Raw genomic sequence first — 25,935 nt, 5'->3', positions numbered from 1 at the left:
CTGGTCGGTAGTAATGAAGTAGCTCATGCAGGAAGTGCTGAGAGATGGGCACAGTGCAAGCAGTGGGTGGGAGCTGCTGCCGCACACTGAAGCCCTGAGCCTTGAGACAGGCAGTCTGCTTTCTGAAAAACAACATGAGGCTGGAAAGCCAAGAGGCTCAGGCTCCTCTCAGCCATGTGACTCCTTTGCTGCCTGACTTGGTAAGTCATTCCCTTTCTCTGAACCTCAGTTTCCCCATTTATAAAGAAAACCATAAGGATGGTCATAAGGGACACTGGTGGCAGACCTAGAGGTCTCCTAAGTCAGGATCTCACTGGAAGATGGCCCTCTAGGACAAGGACAACTTGAGGCTGAGTTGGGAGCAGAGAACACATTACAGAAGCATTGCCCCCACCAGAAGTTGTCAGGAAAGGATCAGGAGAGAAAGCAGAGCTGAAGAGGGCAACCTCATGCATGGTAGCAGAAACTGAGAGAGGAGAAGAGAGAGCAGGAAAGGGGTTCTCTCTCACAAGTTAAATCAAGAAGGTAGCTTAAGGTAGTGGAATCTGAGGGTGGGCAGAGAAAAGCTATATGGGAGGATGTCTGGATACGGAAGTTATAGCCTAGGGGCATTTTTGAGTCCCAGAGGAAGATGCAACAGGCAGCCTGATCCTGATCCAGTGGGGGTTTAAAACTTTAAAGGCAGACTAAAACACCCAGGCAAGTCTGAAATGTTCATGTCGGGCTTACCTGTCAAGAAAATAGGTACCAATAATGTACCCCCCTCTGGAGGGTACTCAGTCCCTGACACACTTAACCATGGAACAAAAAGATTACTAAAAAATAAAATAAAAGTAAAAGTAAAAGCAGCCCATTATCCATGTTCTTGCTGTGAAGATCCCAGAGTAATGCTTTGGTCCCAAGAATACTGGACCAAGTGGACATAGATTTCCTGACCTCCAGCCTCTGGGTCCTTCCAAATGTTACCCATTCCCATGCGCCATACTCCCACTGCATTCCTCCCTAGCCCCGAAAACTTCCCAGAAGCTCTGGTGTTAATTCTTCTAGGGAACCTTGCCTGACCCTCTGCCTTCTCCCCCATCCCTTCTTTCATGTTCCTGAGCACACATACCCTCATCGGTAGCTGTCTAATGTGTGCTTACCCAGTGCACCGTGGTTAATTTCTCCATTGCTTTTCCTGTCTCCAGAGCTAGCAGTTCTTTCTTCCTTCACTTTGGATCTACAGACCTATCAGAGAGCCCAGTACTTGCCGAAGGCTCAGCAATGATTCAATGACAGCCTATCCATTATCGCTAGGTTCCCTGGATGGTCCTTCCGTGGGTAATATCAATGGGAGAATCTTTTGGAATCATTAAGAAAATGTCATGAGGGCAGTGTCTTTCTACTAGATACACTGGCAGTAGATACTATAACCCTATAGAAGGTATGATGACTTCTAAAAGCTCTGTTATGGCTAGAAATGTCTTCCAAGTTTCCCTTGGAGGAAGATATTCTTCTTGTATTTAAGGGGAGAAGTGTGTGTTGCAGTTGTTTAGAAGATAGACTTTTACCTTTAATACACACCTATGGAAGTTCCCCCTCAAAAAGACAGAGGGAGAGAAGGCACATTCTCCTTCAGCTTTAAGCCATCGACTGACTGTCCTAAGGACACCGTGTCTCACTAATGCTGTTTTCAGGATTTCCAAACAAGGCAGGGAGAGAACACTGATACACTATACTTTGCACACAATATAGGCCTTGGGTAATCTTCTCATTTGGTACTAAGACAGGGCTGGGGAGATGGCTCAGCAGTTAAGAGCTTTATTGCTCTTCCAAAAGACCGCATTCCAGTATCTATGTTGGGTGGCTCCCAGCCACCTATAACTCCGAATCTCTCTCTGGTCTCTTTGGGTAGTATTGCACCCACATATGCACATATCTACATGTAAACACACACACACATATTTTTTAAAATAAAAATTATAAATCAGTTTTTAAAAATTTAAACAAAATACATAAAAAAACCCCATGAAGCCACAAAATAGAAACTACAAACGAGAACTGAAATGAGATAAAAGTACAGACCTATAAGAGTGACTAAGATAAATAATGTAAATGATACCAAATGCTAGTGGGATAAGAAGCTGGTAAAACCCTGTCTGCCGACAGTAGTCTTTGGTTGTAGAAGACATAAAGGCAGTTGTCACTGCGAGACATGAAAGTGGCTGGAAGGATCCAAGGCAAAATGCTTCTGAAATAGTAATAGGACTAAAATCCGAATAATGACTACAATGAGGGTGTCTACTTTATGAAAATTCATTTGGTTTATTATTTGTGTCCTTTTCTGTACAAGAAGGTTCACTTTGATGTATAGGTTGTCAGAAATGACTTGTCATGAAGGTAAAATTGCTTGCTATTACAATAATTGAACGATCATAGTGAATATAGAATAAAAAGTAAAATTTGTTCCCCTTCATGCTTCTACTTTACTTCTCAGTAGTAGCCATTGTTTCATGTCTACGCATACCAGTACATATAGCCTGTTTTCTTACAAAAAAAATGTACATACTGGAGAGATCTGACAAGCAAGTCAGCTCAGAAGGTAAAGGTACTTGCTACCAAGCCTGAAGACCTCAGTGCTATCCACCAGAATCTACATGGTAGGACAGACCAATTCCTAAAAACTGTCCTTGACATTCATACTCTGGTCGGGCATGTACACACACACACACACACACACACACACACACACACACACACACACAAATAAATAAATAAATGAATGCTATTTCTTTAATTTACCAAGAAGAAAGTTATTCTTACTGGGTGTCATGTCCTATGACTATAATCTCAGCACTCAGGATGAGGCAAAGTGATCGTAAGATAGAGGCCAGCCTGGACTGCATAGTGAGTCCCTGTCTAAGCCTACCCCCAAAATGAATGAAAGCTCACCTTGGAGACCTTGAATGAAGGGTATGGATATGTGTATTGGTGGTGGATATGGATATTGAGGATTCTGGTCCCGTTAAGGAAAATGAGTGGAAACTAAAGCCACCCCAACACTCTAAGTGCTCGCATTCCCAACTTCCTTTGACTATGCTGGAGGGGGTATCCCCAGTCCTTTCCTACACTCCTCCTTCTGGGCCGTTGGAATGTCAGAGTAAATAGAAGCAACTAGAATACTCTTAAGACTGGAAACAAGGACATGTTCCAGGTCATAAAAGCCAAGGGAAACAGATGAACATTCAGCTCTGAGAGTTGTCAAGGAATGCTGCAAAGTCAGGTTGCAAACTTATGCCAGGTGTCCTTCCTCCAAGGAAGCCTTCCCTAATAGTCCTTCAGTTCCAACCTTCTAAGTAGGTTCTTATGCTTAACTTTCGTGTGGCTTCTGTAGTTGACATTGCCGGGGTTTGTGTCTGTCACAGTACCATTAGTTTTATGCTCACATATAGTTCTATTTTCAAGTTCATCTTGTTTTTGTATCCCCAGGTTGAGCTCGTCACTTAGCCCATGGTGTGCACTCAGTTGACATTGATTTAACCAATTGAACAGATTCAAGGGAATGACTTGAGAAATTGCTTCTTGCTGACATAGTCAGAAAATACAGCATCTTGGATGGAAACAACCAGAGATCACACAGTTGTAGCTTTGTGCTTTGGAGTCACATGGAGAATCTTACATGGCACAACCCAAATTCTTAAGGCCATAAGGAACTTTACATTGGGGGCTTAAAATGTGATAGGGCTTTGAATAAAGTGCATATATAACACGAATTATTATGACTTGATCATATGACGAATTGATATGACTTGATCTAACTGATGGAAAGTAATTACTTTGAGTGTGGTGTGGTTTTGAGGTTACAGATTGATTGCCCATTGTTATGATACATATGAATTTTGGCCTGCTGGGCCCTATGAAAAATAACTGAAAAATATTTAAATGAGTACTTAAGTACAGGGCATTTGTTATGGCACAAACATACTATTATAACAAAAGACGTAAAAGTAAAGATAATACACTTTCTGTCAAGGGGCCTCTGAAATTTGGCCTTCTTATGTTTGTTTGGTGCATGTGACAATCCTTATGAAGTGAGTAAAAATATTTTTTAATTAAATGCCTTTTTCATTTAAAAATACACACACTCATAAATATGTGTGTGTATATATATGTACATATATCTATAAAGGCTCATCAATAGAATAGCAGATAAATACATTATGGTCCACCACTCATATAAAGGGGACAGTTTTAGCCTTCCCAGTGCATGCTTCCAACAGTTTTGTCTGATGCTACAGCAGAATATTTGAAACTGAGTAATTTCTCAGAAAAGGGGAGAGGGACATTTTGGCTCTTAGTTTTGAATGTTGAGAAATCCAAGATTAAATAGCCACGGAAGGTAAGGACTTGTGCTCCTCAACTTTCTGTTGCTTTGAAAAAGCAACTGAGGCAAACACCTTAAAGAAAGAAAAGTTTATTTGGGCTCATGGTTTCGGAGGTTTCAGTTCACGGTTGATTGGCTGTATTGCTACAGACCTCTGATGAAGGAAAGCATCGTGTCCGGTTTCATGTGGTTCAGCAAAGATTACTCATGATGGGGGGCAAAAGGAGGTATAGCAAGGACCTGAAGACACAATAACAATTTTCCAAAGCATCCTCCAGTACATTACTTCCTCCAAGGAGGCCTACCACTTCAAGTTTTTGTGGCATTTTAACAGCACTATCCACTGGAGAGGAAGCCTTAAGAAAACAGCCTTTGAGGGACATTTGGATTACACAGAATATAAAGTAGAGTGGGGGCTCCTGTCATTGGCATGATAAAACACCCAATGAGGGATATGGGGAACAGAGTGAGGAAGAATGATCAATCAACACAAAATATGTAAGAAATGCCATAAAGAAACCTTTTACTTTGTGTTCCAATTAAAACAGTTCTTTTTTTTTTTTAAAAAAAAGATCCAGATGATAGAAAGGCCCTGTACTGCTTAAGTCATGGTGGGGAGAAGGCTAAGTAGGAGAGGGAGAGAGAGAAAGAGAGAGAGAGAGAGAGAGAGAGAGAGAGAGAGAGAGAGAGAACGAACATGAAGAGTGGTCTTACTTTATGAACCCAGTCTGGCAGTAACTAAGTCCTGTGATAAGACCTCACATGAGAAAGGCATTCAGAATATTGTATTGCCATAATCCACAAACATAATGTCTAGAATTTTGTTTTATGGTTTTGACTTAGTTCTTTGAGAATTTCACAAAGTTCATTTTAATCATATTTGTCCCTCCACTCCCATCTCCTCCTAGATCTACCTTTCTTCACTCCCCGACCAGCATTGTGGCCTCATTTTACTCACCAAATCCAATTTGTTTTGTTCATATTGTCTTAAATGAGTGACCTTCCATTGAAGGGTAGTTGACTTACCATGAGTCACACTATTAAAGAAAACTGTCCGTTTCCCTGTGGCTATCAGTTTCCTGTAGTTCTTCAGCTAGGGGTGGAACTTTGTACCCACATCCCTCTCCATGCTGGGATTTGATCTGGCTTGCGCTTGCACAGTCCTTGGACATGCCAACAGCAAGTGTTGGCATTGATGTGGGAAAAGGAGAATACCTATTCATTGCTGGTAAGAGAGCAAGGTGTTGTAGCCACCATGGAAATCAGTGTAGAGGTTCGCCAAGAAACTAGAAATAGATCTACCATGTAATCTGGCTATACCATGCTCAGAGATATTCCCAAAGGTTTCTATGTCTTACTCTAGTGACACTTGCTCACTCATGCTCGCAATAGCCCGGAAATGGAAGCAGTTGAAACATCAGCTGATGTGTGGATAAAGAAAATGTGGTACATTTTGCAATGAAATGTTATTCAGATGTTAATAATAATGAAAGTTTGAAATTCACAGGTTAATGGCTGTAACCAGAAGCAATTATCCCAGGCATGTTAATCCAGAAAGACAAATTCCTATGTTTTCTCATTTGTGGATATGAGTTTTGAATTGTTGGATTGTGTGTTTCACTCAGAGTACTCACAAGGGTCAGGGAATGAATAAGAGACTTTGCAGGAGGGAGGAAATGTAGAATAGAAAGACATAAAGAGGGGAAGAAGAATACTAGAACAGGAAGGGTTAGATGGTGTGGAGGACGGGAAGCGGGAATAGAGGAGGGAGTATGGGGATCACTAAAACTAAGACTTTCTGAAAAATCCTGTCAAAAGTCACTACTGTAGAAACTTCTTACAATAAACACACACACACACACACACACACACCACACACACACACACACACACACACAGAGAGAGAGAGAGAGAGAGAGAGAGAGAGAGAGAGTGTTTTAAAATGGGGTTGCTGTATAAGGAAACAATAATTTCCCTTCTACTAGAAACCACAGAACTAAAAAATTTCCCCATGACAAAAATGAGTTACCCACTTTGGACTTGTTGGTCAATGAGGTCCCACAGACTGCCCCGCCCATGGTATGACAGGCTATTGCCACTGCTCTTGGTTACCCTCTAGAACATAACTGTATGTCCCCTAGGGACATTTTTGTTAGCAGCAGCTTTTAGTATTTTCCCTTGGGCTAAAGTTGTCTGAAAGGGGGGCCTAGGTGGAATTCTGAAGATGGGAAGAAAACAGCATCAATGAGTCAAAACTACTCGTATCCAAACTCAACCTCCAGGGGAAATAAACCCCTCCTTTCCTTATCAGTTGGAGCAAACCCCTGGTTTTCCTGTCTCTCTACTCACACAAACTCAAGGGAAGACTGTTTATTGACAGGTCTCACACACTTAAACAGAAGCCTCAGCTAGCCCTCCGATTGCAGAGGGTCATTTGTAGGGGAAACAAATCAACACAATTATGAAAAAAAAAAACCTTGCCACCTACCCATAAGAACCAACACCGGTTTTCACCAGAATACTAACAGGGCATAGCGGTACTACAAGTCCCAGCACTCATGAGGCAGGTCTACATGGATTCAGGCCTGCCATGGCTACATAATGAAGCCTGGCTTTAAAACAAAGGCTATAGATAGACAGCTAAAGATCACTAGCCATTTCAAGAAAGCTGACAATGTGAAAAAGAAGGGAGGGACAAAACAAGCAAGTGGAACTGACTCCAGAGGAAAGAGAGATTATTAAAGGAGTGAAATAAGTTTCAAAACAAATATATTCTGACTTGCATCACTAGCAGAGCTAGCCAGTCCTCCTCTTATTCCTCCTCTTCTTCCTCCTCAGCCCTTTCTTCCTATTCTTCCTTTTAAAAAGTGTTTTTGAGTGTTTTGGTTTTTGCCTGCATGTATGTATACTACATGTATGCTTGCTGTCAAAGAAGATCAGAAAAGGGAATTGGATTCCTTGAAGCTGGAGTTACAGATGCTTGCTAGCCACCATGGTGCTGAGGATCAAACCCAGGTCCACTTCAAGAGCAGCCAATGCTCTTAATTGCTGAGCCATCTCTCCAGCCCGAGCCGATTCCAGCACTATTCTTCCAGCTAAAAATGTTTTACAGTTTCCCTTTCAATCCCATTTAAAAAACAGTTTAGTTGTATTTACTAATTCCCCACGGTTTTTCAAATGTCAAATACTCTGAAATTACAAAAGCATGCATTAGCAGCTAATGGCCAAGATGTCAGATAAATCAATTATGATGTGAGGTGACAAATATTATGATAGTTTAAACACAGATGAGAATACTTTGTGGGAGGGGTATTTCACTTCAAATTAATGGTGAGGGACAAGGGAAGCAGCCTGTACACAGGAATAGTATAAACAAGCACAGCACGGTAAAGAAAACAAAAATAGCTCAATATGCATGATAAGTGGGGATGCGCATAAATGGGTTGTGAAAGACGAGGAAAGAAACGTGGGCAGGGATTTGCTCATTTCTTCTGCTGAAAATCAAAAATGTATCCTCTAATGGATAATCTTCCAGGCATATTTAGGAAAAAAACAGTCTCTGTGATGCCCTTCATAGAGCAAACAAAATACAGATATAGTTAAACTCTTTCATATACACTGGAAATAAATTTCCTTGCAGAAATTATGACTGTATTCTAGATTATCAATTTAAAATCACAACCACAAGTGTACTCACACCCAAAACAAGCTGCTGAAGTAGAATCTACAGAAAGAATTTTCCCCTTTATAGTTGCTGATTACAGAACACTTACTACCTCGCAAGGAAAGGGGTAGCACAAAAGATGAAGGAAAAATCTGTATCAGAACAACTGGAAAATGAGACAATTCACATCATTGACTTAACTCGTTTTATAAACTGAAACAACAGTTACCAGCATTCAATTAGAACTTCAGCTTCTTAGACAACAATAAGGACCCTAAGAGAGATATACATAGATCTAATCTACATGGGTAGTAGGAAAAGACAAGATCTCCTGAGTAAATTAGGAGCATGGGGACCTTGGGAGAGGGTTGAAGGGGAGGGGAGAGGAAGGGAGGGGAGCAGAGAAAAATGTCAAGCTCAACAAAAATCAATTAAAAAAAAGAAAAAAGAGAAGAAAGAACTCCAGGTTCTTTCCTGCCTTCTGTATCTATGTCATACATGCACATATTTCCTGCCTTCTGTACATATGTCATACATGCACATATTTCCTGCCTTCTGTACATGTGTCATACATGCACATATTTCCTGCCTTCTGTACATATGTCATACATGCACATATTTCCTGCTTTCTGTACATATGTCATACATGCACATATTTCCTGCCTTCTGTACATGTGTCATACATGCACATATTTCCTGCTTTCTGTACATATGTCATACATGCACATATTTTCTGCTTTCTGTACCTATGTCATACATGCACATATTTCCTGCCTTCTGTACATGTGTCATACATGCACATATTTCCTGCCTTCTGTACCTATGTCATACATGCACATATTTCCTGCCTTCTGTACCTATGTCATACATGCACATATTTCCTGGGAAGAAAGCTTGAGAGTCACTTCCAGATGTAGGAAGTTGAAGGTTTTATTTTTGTTTTAGCTATTATCATTTTGTTTGTCATTTAGAAAGGGTCTAAGTGGACCAGGATGCTATCACACTCACTATCCTGTTGCCACAGGCTCCTGGGTGCTATTGCATTGCAGCAAAGCTTCACCATCCCAGGCTTAGCTGAAGCTGTTTCTGTGGGGCCTACCACAATGGTTAGCCCTTGCAGTATTAGAGAGAAGTAAGCATAGAAAGTTCCAACAGGAAGGACTTCTGCCTCAGAATCAGACGTCAGCATCAAAGAGCTGAAGCTTGGAAACTGGAGAGCTAACCATTGCTGCATTGTGCAGAAGAAGATTCTGAAAAGAACAGGAAAAGGGGTAGGTTTCGGTAGTGCAGCTCAGTGTGAAGCATTTGCGCAGCAAAAAAAAGAGGCCCTGCGGGCTAGAGTAGAGAAGGAAGGAGGGAAGAAAAAAGAAAGGAAAATGGGGAAAGAAAAGAAGAAAAGGAGAGAGAGAGAGAGAGAGAGAGAGCGAGAGAGAGAGAGAGAGAGAGACTCATTGAATGAATTGAAACACAAGTCTGGCTTGCTAGAGCTATTCAAACTTGCCAACGCATGTCATCGTACTTCCCCGAGTCTGGAACTGAGTCTATATCCAATCAGATTGGCTAATATGGTCACTTTTAAGTTACCATATTTACTCTATCAGTGTGGAAGGTGGATGATTGGGGCAGGAGAGGGAGCCAGGGGACAATTTGGGGTGCTACAGTTTAGTAAACCAAGAAAAGGAGGAAGTGGAGGCCTGGGTTCAGTTGTTGACAAGAGGCATGAGGAAAGGTAATAATAGCCAGAGGCTTTAGGGAGAAAGAAGGCCACTGGAGCTGAACAGCCATCTAGACTAAGATAAGATGGACTCACAAAGGACTCTCAGGTCACGAACCTCTACAGCTAGGTGAGGCCAGTGACCGTGATATAAAAGGACCATTTCCAGATTAGACTCCCTCTCCAAAGAAGAGGAAAGCAGATGGAAGGAAAAGACAGAAAACAAAAAAGAAAAATCTAGGTCTAAACGGGGTCTCTCTGTGTAACCCTGGCTGTCCTGGAACTCACTCTGTGGTCCAGGCTGGCCTCAAACTCACAGAGATCCACCTGCCTCTGCCTCCCAAGTGCTTGGATTAAAGGTGTGTAAGGAGAACAAAAATAGATGAAATGAAGAGTAGAAAAGGATTCTAAGAGGAAGCAATCCTTTAGATACATGAATGGCCTATGACTTGAGCAAGAGCATTATATAGTATTAGCTGAGCCATACAAATCCCCAAGAGTGGAATACAGTTATATTTGGTAAACACAGGGAAAAGCCTCAAACTGGGAGTGTGAGCAAGAATGTCCACGGTAGCCTGTAAAACGACTGGTTACAAACTAGACCAATCATTTGACAATGCTTATAGCATCATGTATACCTGAAATCTATAGAGTTTGTATTAGCCAATTACACTTGGAAAATCTGGGAAATAAGGTGGACTACGGGGTCATGGTGGTATAGAATTCAAGGGTGGAGACTATTCGGAAGGAGAACGGTAGAAAAATAGTTCGGAGAATAACAGAGAAGGAACTTAAAATGAATGCTGAAAAGCATCCAGTCAAAACTGTGACTGAGCTAATAGAAGTTAAAGTGTGTGCAAGAGTCAGGCTTCAGGAGGCTGGAGATGAAGAAGGGGGAGCAGGAAGGCTGAACAACTCTTTCTTGAAGTTGATCACACAAACCCTGACTGCCTTTTTGAGATTCCTGCAGCAATCTTTCCCTGGAGCGTGGCTGGATCAAACTGATCTTCCCAGGGCTTTTGTAAACTGAACACTCTATAACTGTGTGAAGTTGACCTGGGACACAGTCTTGAGAGCCCAAGTATGATCACTTGTCTAAGAACCAAAGCCTCCGACTTGACTGATCAAAGTTTCTCATTTGCTTTGAAGCCACCTCCTTAGCAGATGTAGTGAAAAGCCTGCTCAGGTCTGGGCCCAGGACAGGATGCAGAGGCGTGGGAGGGGGAGCCAGCAGGTGCTAACTACACAGACAGCGTGCCTCGCAGAGCAGTGTGACTATTTCCTATTTGTCTTTTAAAATAATTTTGTAGGAATCACCAAGGCAATTTTATCATAGTTTCTACGTGAGGTTGGGATGTGAGAGAGGGGTTTCCACAGCTGAGTCTAGTTTGAATGCTGTCTGATATGACATCACACAAGCCATTCATACACATGTAATCCTGTGATAGGGTCACAACCTGAGATCGCATGGCCATGGTTTTGGTTTTTTTTTTTTTCATTATAAAAAGAGATACCAATCATTTTGAAAACTCATTTCTTAGGCTAACAAAATCATTAAAAATAGGGATAACAGAGCCAGGTGGTGGCACACCTTTAATTTCATCACTCGGGAAGCAGATGCAGGGGAATCTCTGAGTTCGAGGCCAGCCTGGTCTACAAACCAAGCTCCAGGACAGCTGGAGCTATTATACAGAGAAACCCTGTCTTGAAAAAGCCAAAACCAACCAAATAAAAACAGTAGGGATAACTATATATTGTTTAAGGTGCCTCAAAAGTCTCTTTCATTCCTGTCTTTGCCAAAATGTATGGTCTAAGGAAGGCAGGTGACTGCCCTTTGTGTCAGGGATACTGAGCTCTACAGGGGCAAAGTGATTGGGGGGGGTCTTAAGAATTTATTGGTACAGCAAGGACTAGAAGCCAGATTTCTTGGTTGAAGTTCATTTTCTTATCCTTAGACACACAGCAGCACAACCGAGACCACGAAGACAGGCAGTGTGGCCAAATCAGGCTCCCCATTCTCACTTCGTTCCTCAAACACTGTAGGTAGCTTTGCCTTTCAGAAAAGGGATTCTTTTCCTCGAATTATCTTTCCAGTTACAACTTATTCAACAAACAGGGAGCCCTCTTTTGCTTTATGGCATACAGTTTTTGATTAGCAAAGCAAGCAAGGTGTCATTGAGCTTAGAGATTAGATAAACAAGGTCTTGAAACACGGAGCATGAAATCAATCCATATTTTTCTAACATCTGTTCCTTTCCCCTTATACCATGTTCCTGATATATTAGTAAGACTGAAATTGAAATGATTTATTACTAGTGGACTCATTTGTCACTTTCCTTGAAACTGGTGAGCCCCAAACTTTAGACAGTGATAGGAAAATACTGCCATTGTCTCTTAAGAAGTCTGTGACATTTCAAGGCAAGAATGAATGTATGGAAGACGAAAGTTGTTTCTTCTTTACTAACAAAAGGGAAAGCCTGGAAGTGAATGATATGGGTGCAATTTTTTTAAAAAAAAAAAAGGAAAGAAAAGAAAAGAAAAAACCTTTACGTAACTTTTTTTTTTGGTAGCTGGGACAGAAGACTACGAAGCACATTTTCCAGGAAGTGTGGGCTGCGACGATTGTGCGCTCTTAACTAATCCTGAGTAAGGCGGCCACTTTGACAGTCTTCTCATGCTGCCTCTGTCACCTTCTTGGTCAGAAGACACCATTTCGACTTTAAGCCAGCATGATAGAAACATACAGTCAACCTTCTCCCCGATCCGTGGCTCCCGGACTGCCCGGCAGCATGAAAATTCTTCTGTATATTTTTACAGCCTTTCTCATCACCCAGATGATTGGCTCGGCGCTTTATGCTGTGTACCTTCATCGAAGACTGGATAAGGTAAGGGGACCTACAAGCCTTTATTAACTGATATGGGGCACTGGTTGATTTCGATTCTACCCAAATGGTGGAGGACAGTAGAAACTCTAAGTGGATTAATAGTTTTGTTGCCTGGACAGTGGGGTCTCAGAGTTTTGCCTCTGACTAAGGGATCTGCTGAAGTCAGACAGCCTGGCTTCAAATCTTAGCTTGGCTCTTAACAGCTCTGAGATTCTGGGCATGTCACTTTATATTTCTATTGCTCTTTCTCCACCAAGAAAATAGAGATGAAAATGGCACCCCTGCCACAGATGAAATGAGTCTAGCCCTGCAGATCACTTAGAATAGGACCTGTCACATAATAAGTGCTAGGCCAGCAGCACTTAGAGTGATTGTCTGTAATTTGCTTTATAAAGTGAACTCTTTTTTCCCCCATGAAGACAACATTTTTCGTTAAAAATTTGACCCAGACAAAAAGAACATTGATTTGGTCTGAAATTCCATTGTGTTTTGGATTAGTACAGATATGTACAATCACCTCCATGTACAGATTTTTTTTAAAAAAAAATCAGAATGGTGCTGTCTGTACAATTCCTCAGTGTCAGCTGACATTGTAAGCTGCTCTGTTGTCCGCTGGGGTGTCTTCCACACTTAAATGATTGGGTACACAGGGAAAAAAGAGGGAGGGCCGGGGGAGAGTAGACTGTGTAGAAAAAGGTAACTTCAGGGCTCACCTTATATCCATGTATTGGTTCACTTCCAGTAAGGGGCATGCGGGTTGGTGTCACAAAATGACAGTCACAAGACTAGGAGAAAAATCTCGAGTTAAAAATCTTTAGCTGTCCCTAAAGTCTGGAAGTGAGGGCAATGGCTAGGCAACACCTGGATGCCTGGATATTTTTTGTCTGAGACCATCGGCTAGCCTTTCTTGAAATGAGGGCCTAAATGAAGGTCATGGAGTTCCTATCAATATAAGGAGAGGCAGTGATGGGTATTGAGAGCGGAGGCAATCTGCTTGCCTACTCAAACTGGATTTTACTGCTGGGCAAAGAGACAGGTTCTGGGTCTGATTGTTTATTTCTTTTGTGAGCTCTGTCAAATGCCTGGATATAAGCCTAAAGGGGAATGGGGAAATTACAACCCATATAGACTCAAATGTGCTATAACATTTAAGTGAACCCTTAATTACAGGCAAAGCCATTGGCGAATTTGTTTGGTTGATTTTGGATTTGTTTTTCCTTTCTGAGACAGAGTCTCATAATGTAGCCCAGAATAGTCTGGAACTGACCATAGTTAGACAAGACTGACCTTTAACTCACAGGAACACTCCTGCCTCAGCCTAGCAAGTGCAGGGATTGCAGGCATGTTCTCCCATGACTGTATCAGTTCTTGTTTTGAAAGTGAATTATCTACACTTAAAGACAAAAGCATGGTATGGAATTAGTTGACTACACAAGTTAATAGCATACATTTAATTACTCCAATATTGGAAAAGTAAATATCTCATTCACTTTGGGACTGAGAGACAATTTCTTTAAACATACAAATGCTTCCGATAAGTATTAGGGAAATGAGAGATGTAATTATAAATCCACGTTCCAGATGAACTTATTTAGAAAGTCCCATGTTGTGAACACTGCCGTGAAGTAGGCGAACTAGCTCAGCAGCAAACTGCATTATGGCTGATGGGAAATATGACAATTATAGGATATTGCTGCTGTGGTACATTAAAAACATAGACACTTTGTGATGAAAGGTCGCTAGAGTGGCCATGATTTCTATGCAGAGACGTAGATAACATGACATCTGGATCACTGGCTTTTTTAGGTTGCTAAATGGCAAGCATCAAACAGCAATAATTCAACATAATAACTTGTAATATTCCCCATTTATGCTCCCCAAGCCATCCTCTCTTCAGTGCTGTGAAGTGAATGTGGAGGCAGACATCATTAGCCATATTCTTCTTCACGATGACATATCTCACAAGCCTGCTATTTCACAACAGGTAGAAGAGGACGTAAGCTTTCATGAAGATTTTGTATTCATAAAACAGCTACAGAAATGCATCAAAGGAGAAGGATCCTTATCCTTGCTGAACTGCAAGGAGGTAAAAAGGAGATATGAAGACCTCATCAAGGTAAGGCGCTTAGTTCCTGGAGGACTCCACTGAGAAGTTTCAGTACGTTTCCCAGCTCCATGAACTGAATTCTGACACTAGAAATGTTTCAAACTGTAACCAGGGGTGGTGGTCACACCTTCAATGGCAGTGCCCTAGAGGACAAAGTAGGATGGCAGACTGCCACGCGTTCTAGGCCAGTTTGCTTCTACAGAGTGAGACATTCTCAAAATGTGCTGTATTTGAGCGCACGTGCTCATAAATACATGTGTGCATACACACATAGCTGGGTGTGGAATTGCACATATACAAAAAGCACAAAATAAAGACAACGCCTTAGGGTAAAATGAAGCAAAAAGTTGGACATGTTCACACCACTGCAATAGAAAAGGGTTTCTCTGGAGAAAATGCATCCCCGCATGCACAGCGACACATGGCTCATCAGTACACACATGTGACTACCACACAGTAGCTATGCAGCGCATACAGTTAGAGTTTTGTATTTCTGTATTTAATCATTCATCCTTTGATATCTTCCCATCATGAAACCAGGGTCTGATCTCTGGTTCGTAGTGAAAGTCATAACTTGGCAGGCCATAAGGAAAGATACTTTCTGTCCGGTCTTCAGTGCTTATCCAGCGATGCCATGAGAGCGTGCTCTTCCCTTCTGTTGCATGGGAAGAAGTGGACGCCCATTCTCAGTGCCCACTCACAGTAGAGCCTGTGTAACAGCGCTCGTTCATTTTAATCTAAAGGTTCGAGGCTTTCTAAACAACCCAACTGTCATCCAGCTTACTAGTAACTGTGTATCTAAAACATGAGTTTCCAGAATTTTTTCCATTTATTTGTTCACTACAAACATAAGTAAGCTTAAGGTGTTCTTTTTTTCCCCCTGAAACAGAACATCAAAAGCTCTCCTGCCACTTCCCTTCAGAGTGCTGATTCTAATACCTTTGGTTATCCATTGGTAGTTTAGGAGCTGCTCTAAGAAACAGCACTCACTTTCTGTTGAGGGCAGCTCTGTGTCCACTGGGCGGTCATCTGAACAAACCAACAGAAATCCATTCTTTTTGTTGTTGTTTTAGAGTTTTCGAGATAGGCTTTCTCTGTGTAACAGCCCTAGCTGTCCTGGAACTAGTTTTTGTAGACCAGGCTGGCCTCAAACTCCATGGAGATACGCCTACCTCTGCCTCCTGAGTACTGGGATTAAAGGCGTGGGCCACCACCGCCCGGTTCCAGAAATTCATTCTTATATAAAGATCATGTATAATCAAATAATGGAGCAAAGAGAGTAAGAGCTTACTTCATTTGTAAATTTGTGACACACGTGGAAGTCAGAGGACAACTTGCAAAACTTGATCCTCTCCTTTCACTACATGGGTCCTGCGGATCGAACTCGGATTCTCATGCTTGGCAGCTGGTCTTTGCCGCTGAGCCACCTCATTGTCCTCTTTAGATTTTACTTATGAATTTAATACATATATTCCTGTGCTGTTAGCAAGATGTAATTTAACCCAGTGAAGAAGATTCTAAACGTTTATTCCTGGGCCACTTACTGGGATCAGAATACAGTGCAAATCTGTCACTGTCTTTTAAGTTCTTTATACTAAACTAGAATTTATTTATTTAGATTTTGGAGACAGTTTTGTATAGCCTAGGCTGGCTTTGAACTTGCTATGTAGCTGAACATTTGCACTCTTGATTCTCCTGCATGTACCACTATGTCCAGTTTAATCCAGGTTTTATTGTCTTCATTCTCTACAACGCCTAATTGCTTTTCAAGTTAACTTTTTATTATACAAGGTTATAATACACCTTGTATTAACACCTGTATTGCAGAATCTATGATTTAGATAAAACTTCTAACACTTTATTTGCAAGACTGGTAAATTCAGAAAACATCTTAGGCTTCTGCAGGGCTTATAGAGGTGTGGGTGTAATATAAAGTATTGTGAGGTATTTCTAATTTTATCGTGCATAAAGCTATGTTAAAGATGATGGTTGATAATCACAAATAGAGTAATGATTATGTTTTGCTGAACAGCCTTGGGTAAATGATTTCATCTCTCTGAGCCCCAGTTACTCTTGTATTACATAAGGGGGATGGGACTCTGTAAGAACACTACCAGCTCTGGTCTTCCATCACTATGTGAACAATCTTCAATTTCCTTGAATGGCAGTGAAAGTGGCTTGGTTTTTCCCCCCATTTTTCTTTCTTGCAGAGAGGTTTCACAGGTGACCTGCCAATTCCCTTTGCCTTCATTTAGGTCTGATGTGGAAAGTTTCCAGAATCATCTACCCAGGATAGGAGTAAGGAAGAGTCAGTCCTGTCTGTATGGAAAAGAAAGTAGAATGGTTTTAGGCACATCAGCCAAGGCCCTAGTAACGTGCTCTGCCTGTCAGGGATGCCCCTTGCATCTACTACAGTAGCTTTGGAGCCCCAGGCAAAGCCATCTTAGCCTAGGGTATAGAGAAGCTGAGACGCAAAGCCTTCCCAGTCGGTTAACCTTCTTCTAGTTTGGTCCCCGTTTAGATCACCGTTGCCCTAGAGATCGGACTCCGAAACAGTATTTGGAACCACTTAGGCCAGCACATCAACTATAGACTAAATCCAGATTAGATCTGTGTTTCCTCAGCTAATATTAGTAGATTTGGGAACATGATCTGGCTGGCTCAGAGTAACCTTGAAGTCGCAGGGTCTGATATGATCCTAGAACTAACCAGATGCAATTCTTAGTTCTTAGAATTCCAGTCTTCTCTCCACTATCTCTAAAAAAGTGGTCACCCAATTTTTATTTAAATACCTCTCATGACTAAAAGCTCATTAACTCCAGAGACAAATATCACAGAGATGGGAGTCGGGGCTCATGGTAGGCCAAGTAGAAGCAGCACTTTGAACAACATAATTGCACGTTAAAATCTTCTTCACTCCCTGTCTAGAGGGTTCAGTCTTGTGGTTATCTGTCTACCAGTGCCCGAGGTGTCTTTGACGGCATCAAATCATTTCCATAAAGGGCACTATATCCATACCTGCCACATAGGTTTCCACTGAAAGAGAAATCATTAATCCACGATTTCTCTGAAATTTAACTTTTAAAAGTCTATCAGTTTAGGTGAAGAGTGAAGAAAAAAAAAAAAAGCTCCGAGGAGCGTGGCCTGGGGAGAGTTCACAAAAAGGCAAAACCGGGTGCATAAAAGACAAACTTTGCTGACTTCATGATTTCATCTGGGCCAGGCCCCAAGATCACTGCAACCATCTAGCCCAAAGTAGTATCTTAACTTCCATCATCACACACCAGTGGTTGAAAAGACACCAAACAGTCATTTGTTTACTTGTTAGCTCACAAACATTTTCCTGTTGCCGCACTGCCGTGGTGCCCCACAGCAGCTCAAATGGAAAGTTGGTCTGTGGAGCCCATGTGAACATCTGTGGAGCCCATGTGAACGTTTTAAGGCTCAGATTCCCCTTTGGGTCTCCATGCCTTACGCCCTCAGATCTGGCAACCGAGTTGGGCGGATTGCTATGTTAGTCAAGACTAACAACAAAAATGCCTTCTTGGAGTGAGGAAAGCGGAGGAAGGGCCCTGCAGACATTAGGTTCCAGGAATGTCAAGGAGCACAGGACTCTCAGGTGTGGAAACACTACTGTTTTCTTTCCCCTGTTGTTCAGAATCCAGTGATGAAACAGACTGAGTCAGGTCTGGGAATGCGGTCCTGTGTCCTGTACTTCATTTAATTCTCAGACCCTTTAGGTAACCTCATTCTTGCCAGGCCTTTCATTCGGGCTCCTTAAAATGGCGGCGATAGCCTTTATTATCTCTCAATCTACATAGGAGGAAGTCTGTGTTAGCTTCCTTAAGCGTGACTAGCATTCTCTCGCCTCATAAGTAGACGACATCTTTAAGTGTTGCATTTGGCTAGTCATTGTGGTGCATGGCTAAAATCAGCATCTGGGAGGTAGGAGCAAGAGGATCGGGAATTCAAGATCACTATCTGCTTTGTAACAAGTCGGAGATCAGCTTAGGCTGCATAAGAACCTGTCTTAAAAACACAAAACAACATGCATGGAATTGTCAAAAACTAAATACAAATCTTAAAAGGAAAACAAGAAACTACGTGTTTTGAAGACCATCACCAGCATTAGAAGAAGATGGCCTATATTTGCTGAATGTTGATTACTCTAAATAAGTACAGGCCATACAGGACAGTGACCACAAAAAGCACATTTTAAAGTAAAACTCTGGATTTCTCTCCCATGATCATATTCAAATCTATTCCTGTGAGGTTTCAAAGCAATCTTATTAGAACAGACCCACACCCTGCATTGTGTTTGATAATCTTCTGTATGCCAGTTCCCAGTGTTGAATTATTGCCCCCTTCAGCATTATTTATCAATATCCATCAAAGGCAGGGAGGCCAGGGTCATAGAAAGGGTCAGAATCACAACCTCTGGTCCGGGGAAAGCACTGTAATGGAGATAATAAGGCCTGGATTTTGCTTCCAGGGTCTCCCCTGAGTTTTGTGGGCTGTCAGCTCATCTGTCAGAGACAGGGACTCTCAATTGCTATGATGGAATTAACGACAGCATCTTCGTCTATAGTATAATCCTCTCCCGGCACAGGCAACACACTACTGACAGTTGCCAAATGAATGAGACCTTGAAAACCGCTAAAGCAGAGCTTCTGCCAACTAATCTTTTGCAATGATTCTCCTTTTAGGATGTAAGTTTAAACACAGAAGAGAGAAAAGAAACCAGCTATGAAATGCAAAAAGGTATGTCGTTATTTACCAATTTCTATAAATGTTTAAAGGGTACAAAGAAGCTTTAGGTTGACCACATGAAATAGGGAATACTTAGCCCTGGAAATAAAATAAAAGATGTTTGTCGGATTGGTACCTTCTCAGGCCTTAGTGATACAGAAAGGCTTTTCATGTCCACATTGATGAGGATACGTTCCTGTAGTATTGATAATATCAAATAGGAAGGAACCCCACCTCCAATACCCTTATCCAAGCAATCGCACAATCTGGCTCCACCTTCAGAGGACCAGATGTCAAGAAAGCCATCATTTGGTTAAAAAAAAATGGTATTCACCATTCAATGATAACTATTTTGTGGGAGGACAGTACCCAGTGGGTCTCTTGGATCAATGAATACAATGCTACATTCTCGTCTTTGCCTGTTCTTGAAGTGAGTGTGTCCTAGATATCTAGGGGTCATGAAGGGACCTTAATGGTCCAGTATACCTCTGAGAATATGAATCCCCTTAGAAGCAGCACTAAACAGATGACATCTCCTCGGTCATGGCTAGGGATAGAATACCTTATACTTAGTGAGACAACCTGCTCTATCATTCAACAGCTCTAAGAATTATATTAAAGTCAATATTTACCCCAAAACATCTTGCTTCAAATTTTGTTCCTTGAACGTCTACTTATTGGATGCATTTCTGTTCTTTGAGGCCATATTATGCACAGAACAATTACTTCCCTATATGATGGCTGCCTGGTTACTGAAGGCAGCAACCACGACCCTGAGTTCCCAGTGAACTTTTTCTATCTAGGCTGAATAGGCCCAGTACTTTCCACTGTCCCTCCATGATTCCTTCCAGGTTCTTTCCTCTCCCAGTCATGTCCTTTTCTGAATACAGCTCTCTCCAATTCCCTTTAGAATATAGTACCCCAAACCAGTGATGTGTGGAGTGAGTTGAGCAGCAGCAAAAGGGAAAGGGGGTGCTGCTGCAGAAACCAATATATTACTAAGTTATTGAACACAATGCTGTAGCTACACAGATTTAATGCACATGAGGAAATGCATACATATAAAGGTATAGACACTTAGGTGTCTTAGGTGAAGAGGGTGCTCAGAAACTATCTCAAGCACTGGTCTGTTGCCAAAGGCTCATCTGATTCTCCTGAAGCTTTCCTCCTCACAGTGAATGCAAGACATGTTCCGTGGTGCTGTGCTATCTGCTAATTACAGTGAGATTTTAAGGAAAAGCCCCTGTGGATGCTTCTCTTTAGAAAAATCATAAATTTGACAAAATTGGTCTGTCAGGTTATGCATGGTTTTTTCATCAAAACATCCTCAATAATATACTTACAAAATTCTCAGAATCAGGCTCATAACTGGAAAGAAAGCCCCCACAGTTTCTATACTTAGGAAATGAGTACTTTTATTTGGGAAGCAAGGCTCTTGCAAGACAACAGAACTCAAGGTCATAGTGTGAAAGTCATTGGACAAAATCAGACATGACAATCAACTAACTCAGTGCCCGGGCACAGCACTGGTGCCCACTACCACTCCAGTGTATGGCAGGTGTTCTTAAAAGCACAATTCAAGGCAGACTTAATGAAAGCAAATATAGTAGCCTGTGTCCTTCTGAGTTAAGCAGAACTGAGTATTGACTATCAGGAAAAGAGATCAATGGAAACAGCCAATACAGTCTTTAAGGTATTAGAAGCCACCCCTTCCTTCAATGGAAAGGATTGCTGGGCCAATTTTCCTTCCTTTAAGGTAACCTCAGTCACTATTCCGCTGTTGTAGAACTGGACCCATTAGTTCCATGAGCAGTTGTTGGTTTCCTGAGCCTAACAGTACGCTTTTGGTTTCATTTCAGGTGATGAGGACCCTCAAATTGCAGTACATGTTGTCAGTGAGGCCAACAGTAAAACAACATCTGGTAAGTTCTATAGCATCTGAGTGAAAGCCACCTAGTATGTGTGCATATGTGTGTGTGTGGGGGGGTACCCCAAAGCTATGCAGCCTAATCATTAGGCACTTCTCCTCCTCCAGGGACCAATTTACAAACCTAACCATATAACTCTCACACGCTGTCCTTTGTCATCAAAGTCAGCTCAGATGCACAGATGGGACTTAGAGTGACAAAGGGAGGTGGGAAAGAGTCCCGATGTTCTCATTATGTTTTTGCTCAGTGGCTGATTCTAAATGACAAATGACTGGGTGGGGGAACCATTATTTTGCAAGCATAAAAAGAGATGGCAGGTAGTGACCTCCTTACTGGGGACATCTCTCTTCCTAAGCCCTCCTTACTGTGTATAAATGGGTCCCAGGAGGTCTTTTTGTGTCATCTGTCAGTCCCTATATGATTAACCCCAGCCTCAGTGGGGCCGACCTTAGGGAAATTAAAGGCAAAATCATTTTGTAACGATCAATAGGCGCCAAGATGTTAGATTTTCCAATGAAGGAACAACAGATGGCATGCCGTGATCTTTACAACACCGAATGCCTTTATTTCCATACATATCCTAGCCTCATCCTAGCCCCTATTTTATTTCCATATATCTCCTAACATCATTCTAGGCCCTTTTCTTTCCCCAAATCTCTACCTTGTGATAGCCGATGCTATAGAGTGGATCACATCTGTAGATGAATGGAAGCATGTATGCTAGCATAAAATTCCCCACGTATACAAAGGCATGAACAGCTGCTCTACAATGGCGTTCTAAGTCATGTGTGTGCATTTGTACTTGTGTGTGTGTTTGTGTAAGAGACAAAGACAGACGCACAAAGGAAGACACAATCTTGTCTCTGAGGTGACTTGGTTTCCTCACTGGGTATACCACAGAAGCACATGCATTATATTGTGGTTCATTCTGGTTAGGGAGTTCAGGAACACTAGGTTCGAGAGCCACGAACCACTTAAAACTGACTTTAGACACAACCCATTCATTCTGAGGCAGTTTTCTTTCTTACATACTCCGCAGGGTAGCTTTGAATATCTATCAACTAACGTGGGAGAAGAGTTATACTGTCAAGCTATGCTATTCCAGAATAAGATGCCAGTACTTAGTTTACTTCACTGAGCTATCCAGAGAGACAAAAAGTCCTTCATGGAGGCTAGTTGTTCCTATAGTATTTATTAATTTTTGTCATAGAACATTCTCTAAAAACAAGCTTATGGGAAAACACCACAATTATTTCTGTGGCAGGGAAGCCATTCACATGATCTATTCACTTTTGCATTAAATTACAGCAACAGAGAAACCTCTTAGAATCACTTCCTACTGGTCTTGGTCAAGCGGTACCTAAATCCTTTGGTACTTAGATATATTTAGTGGAATTTTGACTTCTTCGAAAGGCCTAGAATGGGTACTGCTTGTGAAACATCTCACAAGTCTATACCACAGTAGATCTGCATAGGACGAAGTAGGAAAGATATAGTCCAGTACACCGCAGCTCCGCGTTTCTCTATCTTTCCTGGACACGATGCTACAAACTTGACCAACATGCCCTAGCAAGAACTAAAATGAAGTAAGGAACTACCAAAGTGAAAAAGCAGAGCCTAGTGGCACACATCTGTAATCTCAGCGCTAGGGATGGAAGCACAAAGATTAGATGTTTAAGAACATCCTAGCCTACAAAGCAAATTCTAGGCCAACCTGGCATACATGAAATCCTGTGCCCCCAAAGGGGAGGAAACTCAGGAGACAGAGGCAGGTAGATCTCCATGAGTTTTAGGCTTGCCTGGCCTACAAAACAAGTTGCAGGCCAGCAAGGGATTTGTAGTGAGACCCTGTCTCAGAAAAGAAAAAAAAATGTTAAGGGGAGACCTAATTTATTAAACAGAATCAAATTGCCCAAATGTGAAAACATCATAAACAAACACCCTCTATGGAGAATTTGGAGTATCCAGAAATATCAGGCATGGTGAGATGACTTCTTATGCAAAAAGAGAAGTCTGAAAAAAAAGTATCTTATGCCCTAGTTTATGTAAGACCATCAAATAAAATATTTGGAAAATCTCAAGAAAGCAAATATACCAATACTTTTACTTCTCCCCACCTCCCACCCCTTACCCCCATCAAACTGAGCTTTCTGTAGAAGCTGAGATTTGAAATTGGGTATACACATGGCTTTGAACCCACTCAACATCTCAGCAGAGAAAATGGCACATTGTTGGTGGGGACTCTGCCGTAGCCACAAGAATATGGGTACTTTCAAGTTGGTGGCACCTACTACAATGAGAGATCAAAACCCAGTTAAATGAGCACATGGTTTATTTTCATACTTCCTTGCTTAATTTAGACTTGATCGTGGGAGGCATGTCAGGTTTGCAAGAGCGTAAGGTAGGAGGAAGAAATGGGGTCTTGTCTCTGAGTTGTTGCTAAACTAGGTAGATAGACAACTTTTTGTAGAATTCATGATAAGCTAAATATTCACACTCACATGAGTAAGATTTATATGCTATGCATAATTCTGAAATCATTTGCACTTCATTTTAAACCATGCATTCATGTTTCCATATGTATCTGTATGAATGTACACATAAGTGGGAGCAGTAGGGGTATACAAAGACCAGAAGAGGGTACCCTCTCTCAGCACTCTTCTTCTGTTCCCCTGAAGCAGGGGCGTTCCTTGAGCCTGGCACTCACGTTTTCGGTAGGGTGAATGCCAGCATGTCCCATTGATCTTAGAGTCCACCTTTTCAGTCCCCTTTGTGTTGTTGTTTTGAGATAAGGTCTCACTTAATTAACTCAGGTGAGTCTCAAAGTGGCCAAAGATAACATTGCCCTTGACCTTGAGATTCCCTGCCTCCGTGTGGGGATTCTAGGTGCACATCCCCAGCCTGGCTATCTTAAATTCAAGGGCAACTTGGCTCAAAAAGCTCTAAAGAGAGAAACCTTGCTGTCATCTGCTACTTTAAGTTTTCCAAGTCTCTGAAATATACTTTCATTTTGCCCTTGTTCTGTTGCCGAGGGACTCAGGCTTGGGGTGATCAAGTGACTTGTCCAAGTTTGGAGAAAAGCCAGGCTGAAAGCTGACAATAACTCTGAAGCCCATGTAAAATTGGTATCTATGTTCATCATGCCTCTGATGGCCCCAAGAGGCCTTGAGATTTAGTTCCCACATAAAGTCAGCCTACAGCCTGCAAGTGTATTTCCTGTTAGAATATATGCCATGCTATGCTTCTGCTCACCAGGGATTTCCTTCTCTTTGTTACAGTTCTACAGTGGGCCAAGAAAGGATATTATACCATGAAAAACAACTTGGTAACTCTCGAAGGTGGGAAACAGCTGACCATTAAAAGACAAGGACTCTATTATGTATACACCCAAGTCACCTTCTGTTCTAATCAGCAGCCTTTGAGTAAAGACCCATTTTTAGTCACCCTCTGTCTGAAGTCCACCAGCGGATCTGAGAGAATCTTACTCAGGGCGGCAAACACGCACAGTTCCTCCAAGCCCTGCGGCCAACAGTCTGTTCACTTGGGAGGAGTGTTTGAATTGCAAGAAGATTCTTCTTTGTTTGTCAACGTGACTGATGCAAGCCAAGTGATGCACGGAGTCGGCTTCACATCTTTCGGCTTGCTCAAAATCTGAACAGTGTGCTGTCCTAGGCTGCAGCAGGGCTGATGCTGGCAGTCTTCCCCACACAGCAAATCAGTTAGGACCCGCCCCCTGTTGAACTGCCTATTTATAACCCTTGGACCCTCCTCACAGAGAACTATTTATTATGTACCCCAAAGCACATAGAGCTGAGATAAGAGAATTACAGGGCAGGCAAAAATCCTAACGGGCCCTGCTCTCTAAGAGCTTGTAACCTGAACCAGCAACTCTACTGATGCATGCAGTCAGAGAGCCCTAAGAAAAGGCCAAGCCGTGAAGCACAGATGGCAGAGGTCAGATGAAAGAACAGATAACTGAGCAAGCTCGGCTGTGTGGCTTCAGGAGCATGTCTTTCAGTGGACAGTGTACTTGGCTTGCCAGGAAAGATGCAGAAGGGCTGCTGTGAGTCTTAGCTCACGATCTGTTATGGTTGGCTTGGGGTCCCCTGTGGCCCCAAGAGGTCAGTTTCTAAAGTCTCCCAGGGAGAACTGAGAAAGTCTGCCTCTACCTTCCCCCCAATACCCAACACTCAGTCTTTACATCTCTCTCTCTCTTTCTCTCCACACTCACACATGCGCACACACACACACACAGACACACACACACACACACACACACACACACACACACACCTCATAGAGCCATGCTCTTACTGACTGGTTCTCTTATTCTCTACCCTGTCCCTGTCTCTAGCACTGTCAGGGCGGTGTAGACAGCAGCTCCTGGCCTGCCTATTCCTCCTCGTGGGATGACTGTATTTAAAGGAATCTGTTGTAGCTCCCTGCAGTCTCCATTGTTTCTGTAGTGAACCTAATGATTATGTCATTATTTATTTTTGAATAATAAAGAGCCTCTACCATGTTA

At 42.1% G+C, this 25,935-nt stretch overlaps 1 protein-coding gene across 1 annotated transcript; it reads left to right on the top strand.

The window, feature by feature from the left end:
* Nucleotides 1–25,935, top strand: Cd40lg (CD40 ligand). The gene is made up of 6 exons (XM_048457677.3): nt 1–200; nt 12,312–12,626; nt 14,611–14,742; nt 19,440–19,494; nt 21,342–21,404; nt 24,689–25,935. Exons 2-6 carry the CDS (start codon nt 12,471–12,473, stop codon nt 25,063–25,065), a joined length of 783 nt encoding a protein of 260 aa, XP_048313634.3. The 5' UTR covers nt 1–200; nt 12,312–12,470; the 3' UTR covers nt 25,066–25,935.

Source organism: Myodes glareolus, chromosome X (assembly GCF_982192425.1).
Source record: "Myodes glareolus chromosome X, mMyoGla1.1, whole genome shotgun sequence".
Lineage (NCBI taxonomy): Eukaryota > Metazoa > Chordata > Mammalia > Rodentia > Cricetidae > Myodes > Myodes glareolus.
The sequence above is the reverse complement of the archived record's forward strand: the minus strand, read 5'-3'. Positions and strand labels throughout refer to the sequence as shown.

Coding starts and splice junctions, on each gene's coding strand:
- Cd40lg (XM_048457677.3), top strand. CDS start 12,471: ATGATAGAAACATACAGTCAACCTTCTCCCCGATCCGTGGCTCCCGGA. Junction 14,743..19,439: donor GATATGAAGACCTCATCAAG/GTAAGGCGCTTA, acceptor TTCTCCTTTTAG/GATGTAAGTTTAAACACAGA. Junction 21,405..24,688: donor CAACAGTAAAACAACATCTG/GTAAGTTCTATA, acceptor TCTTTGTTACAG/TTCTACAGTGGGCCAAGAAA.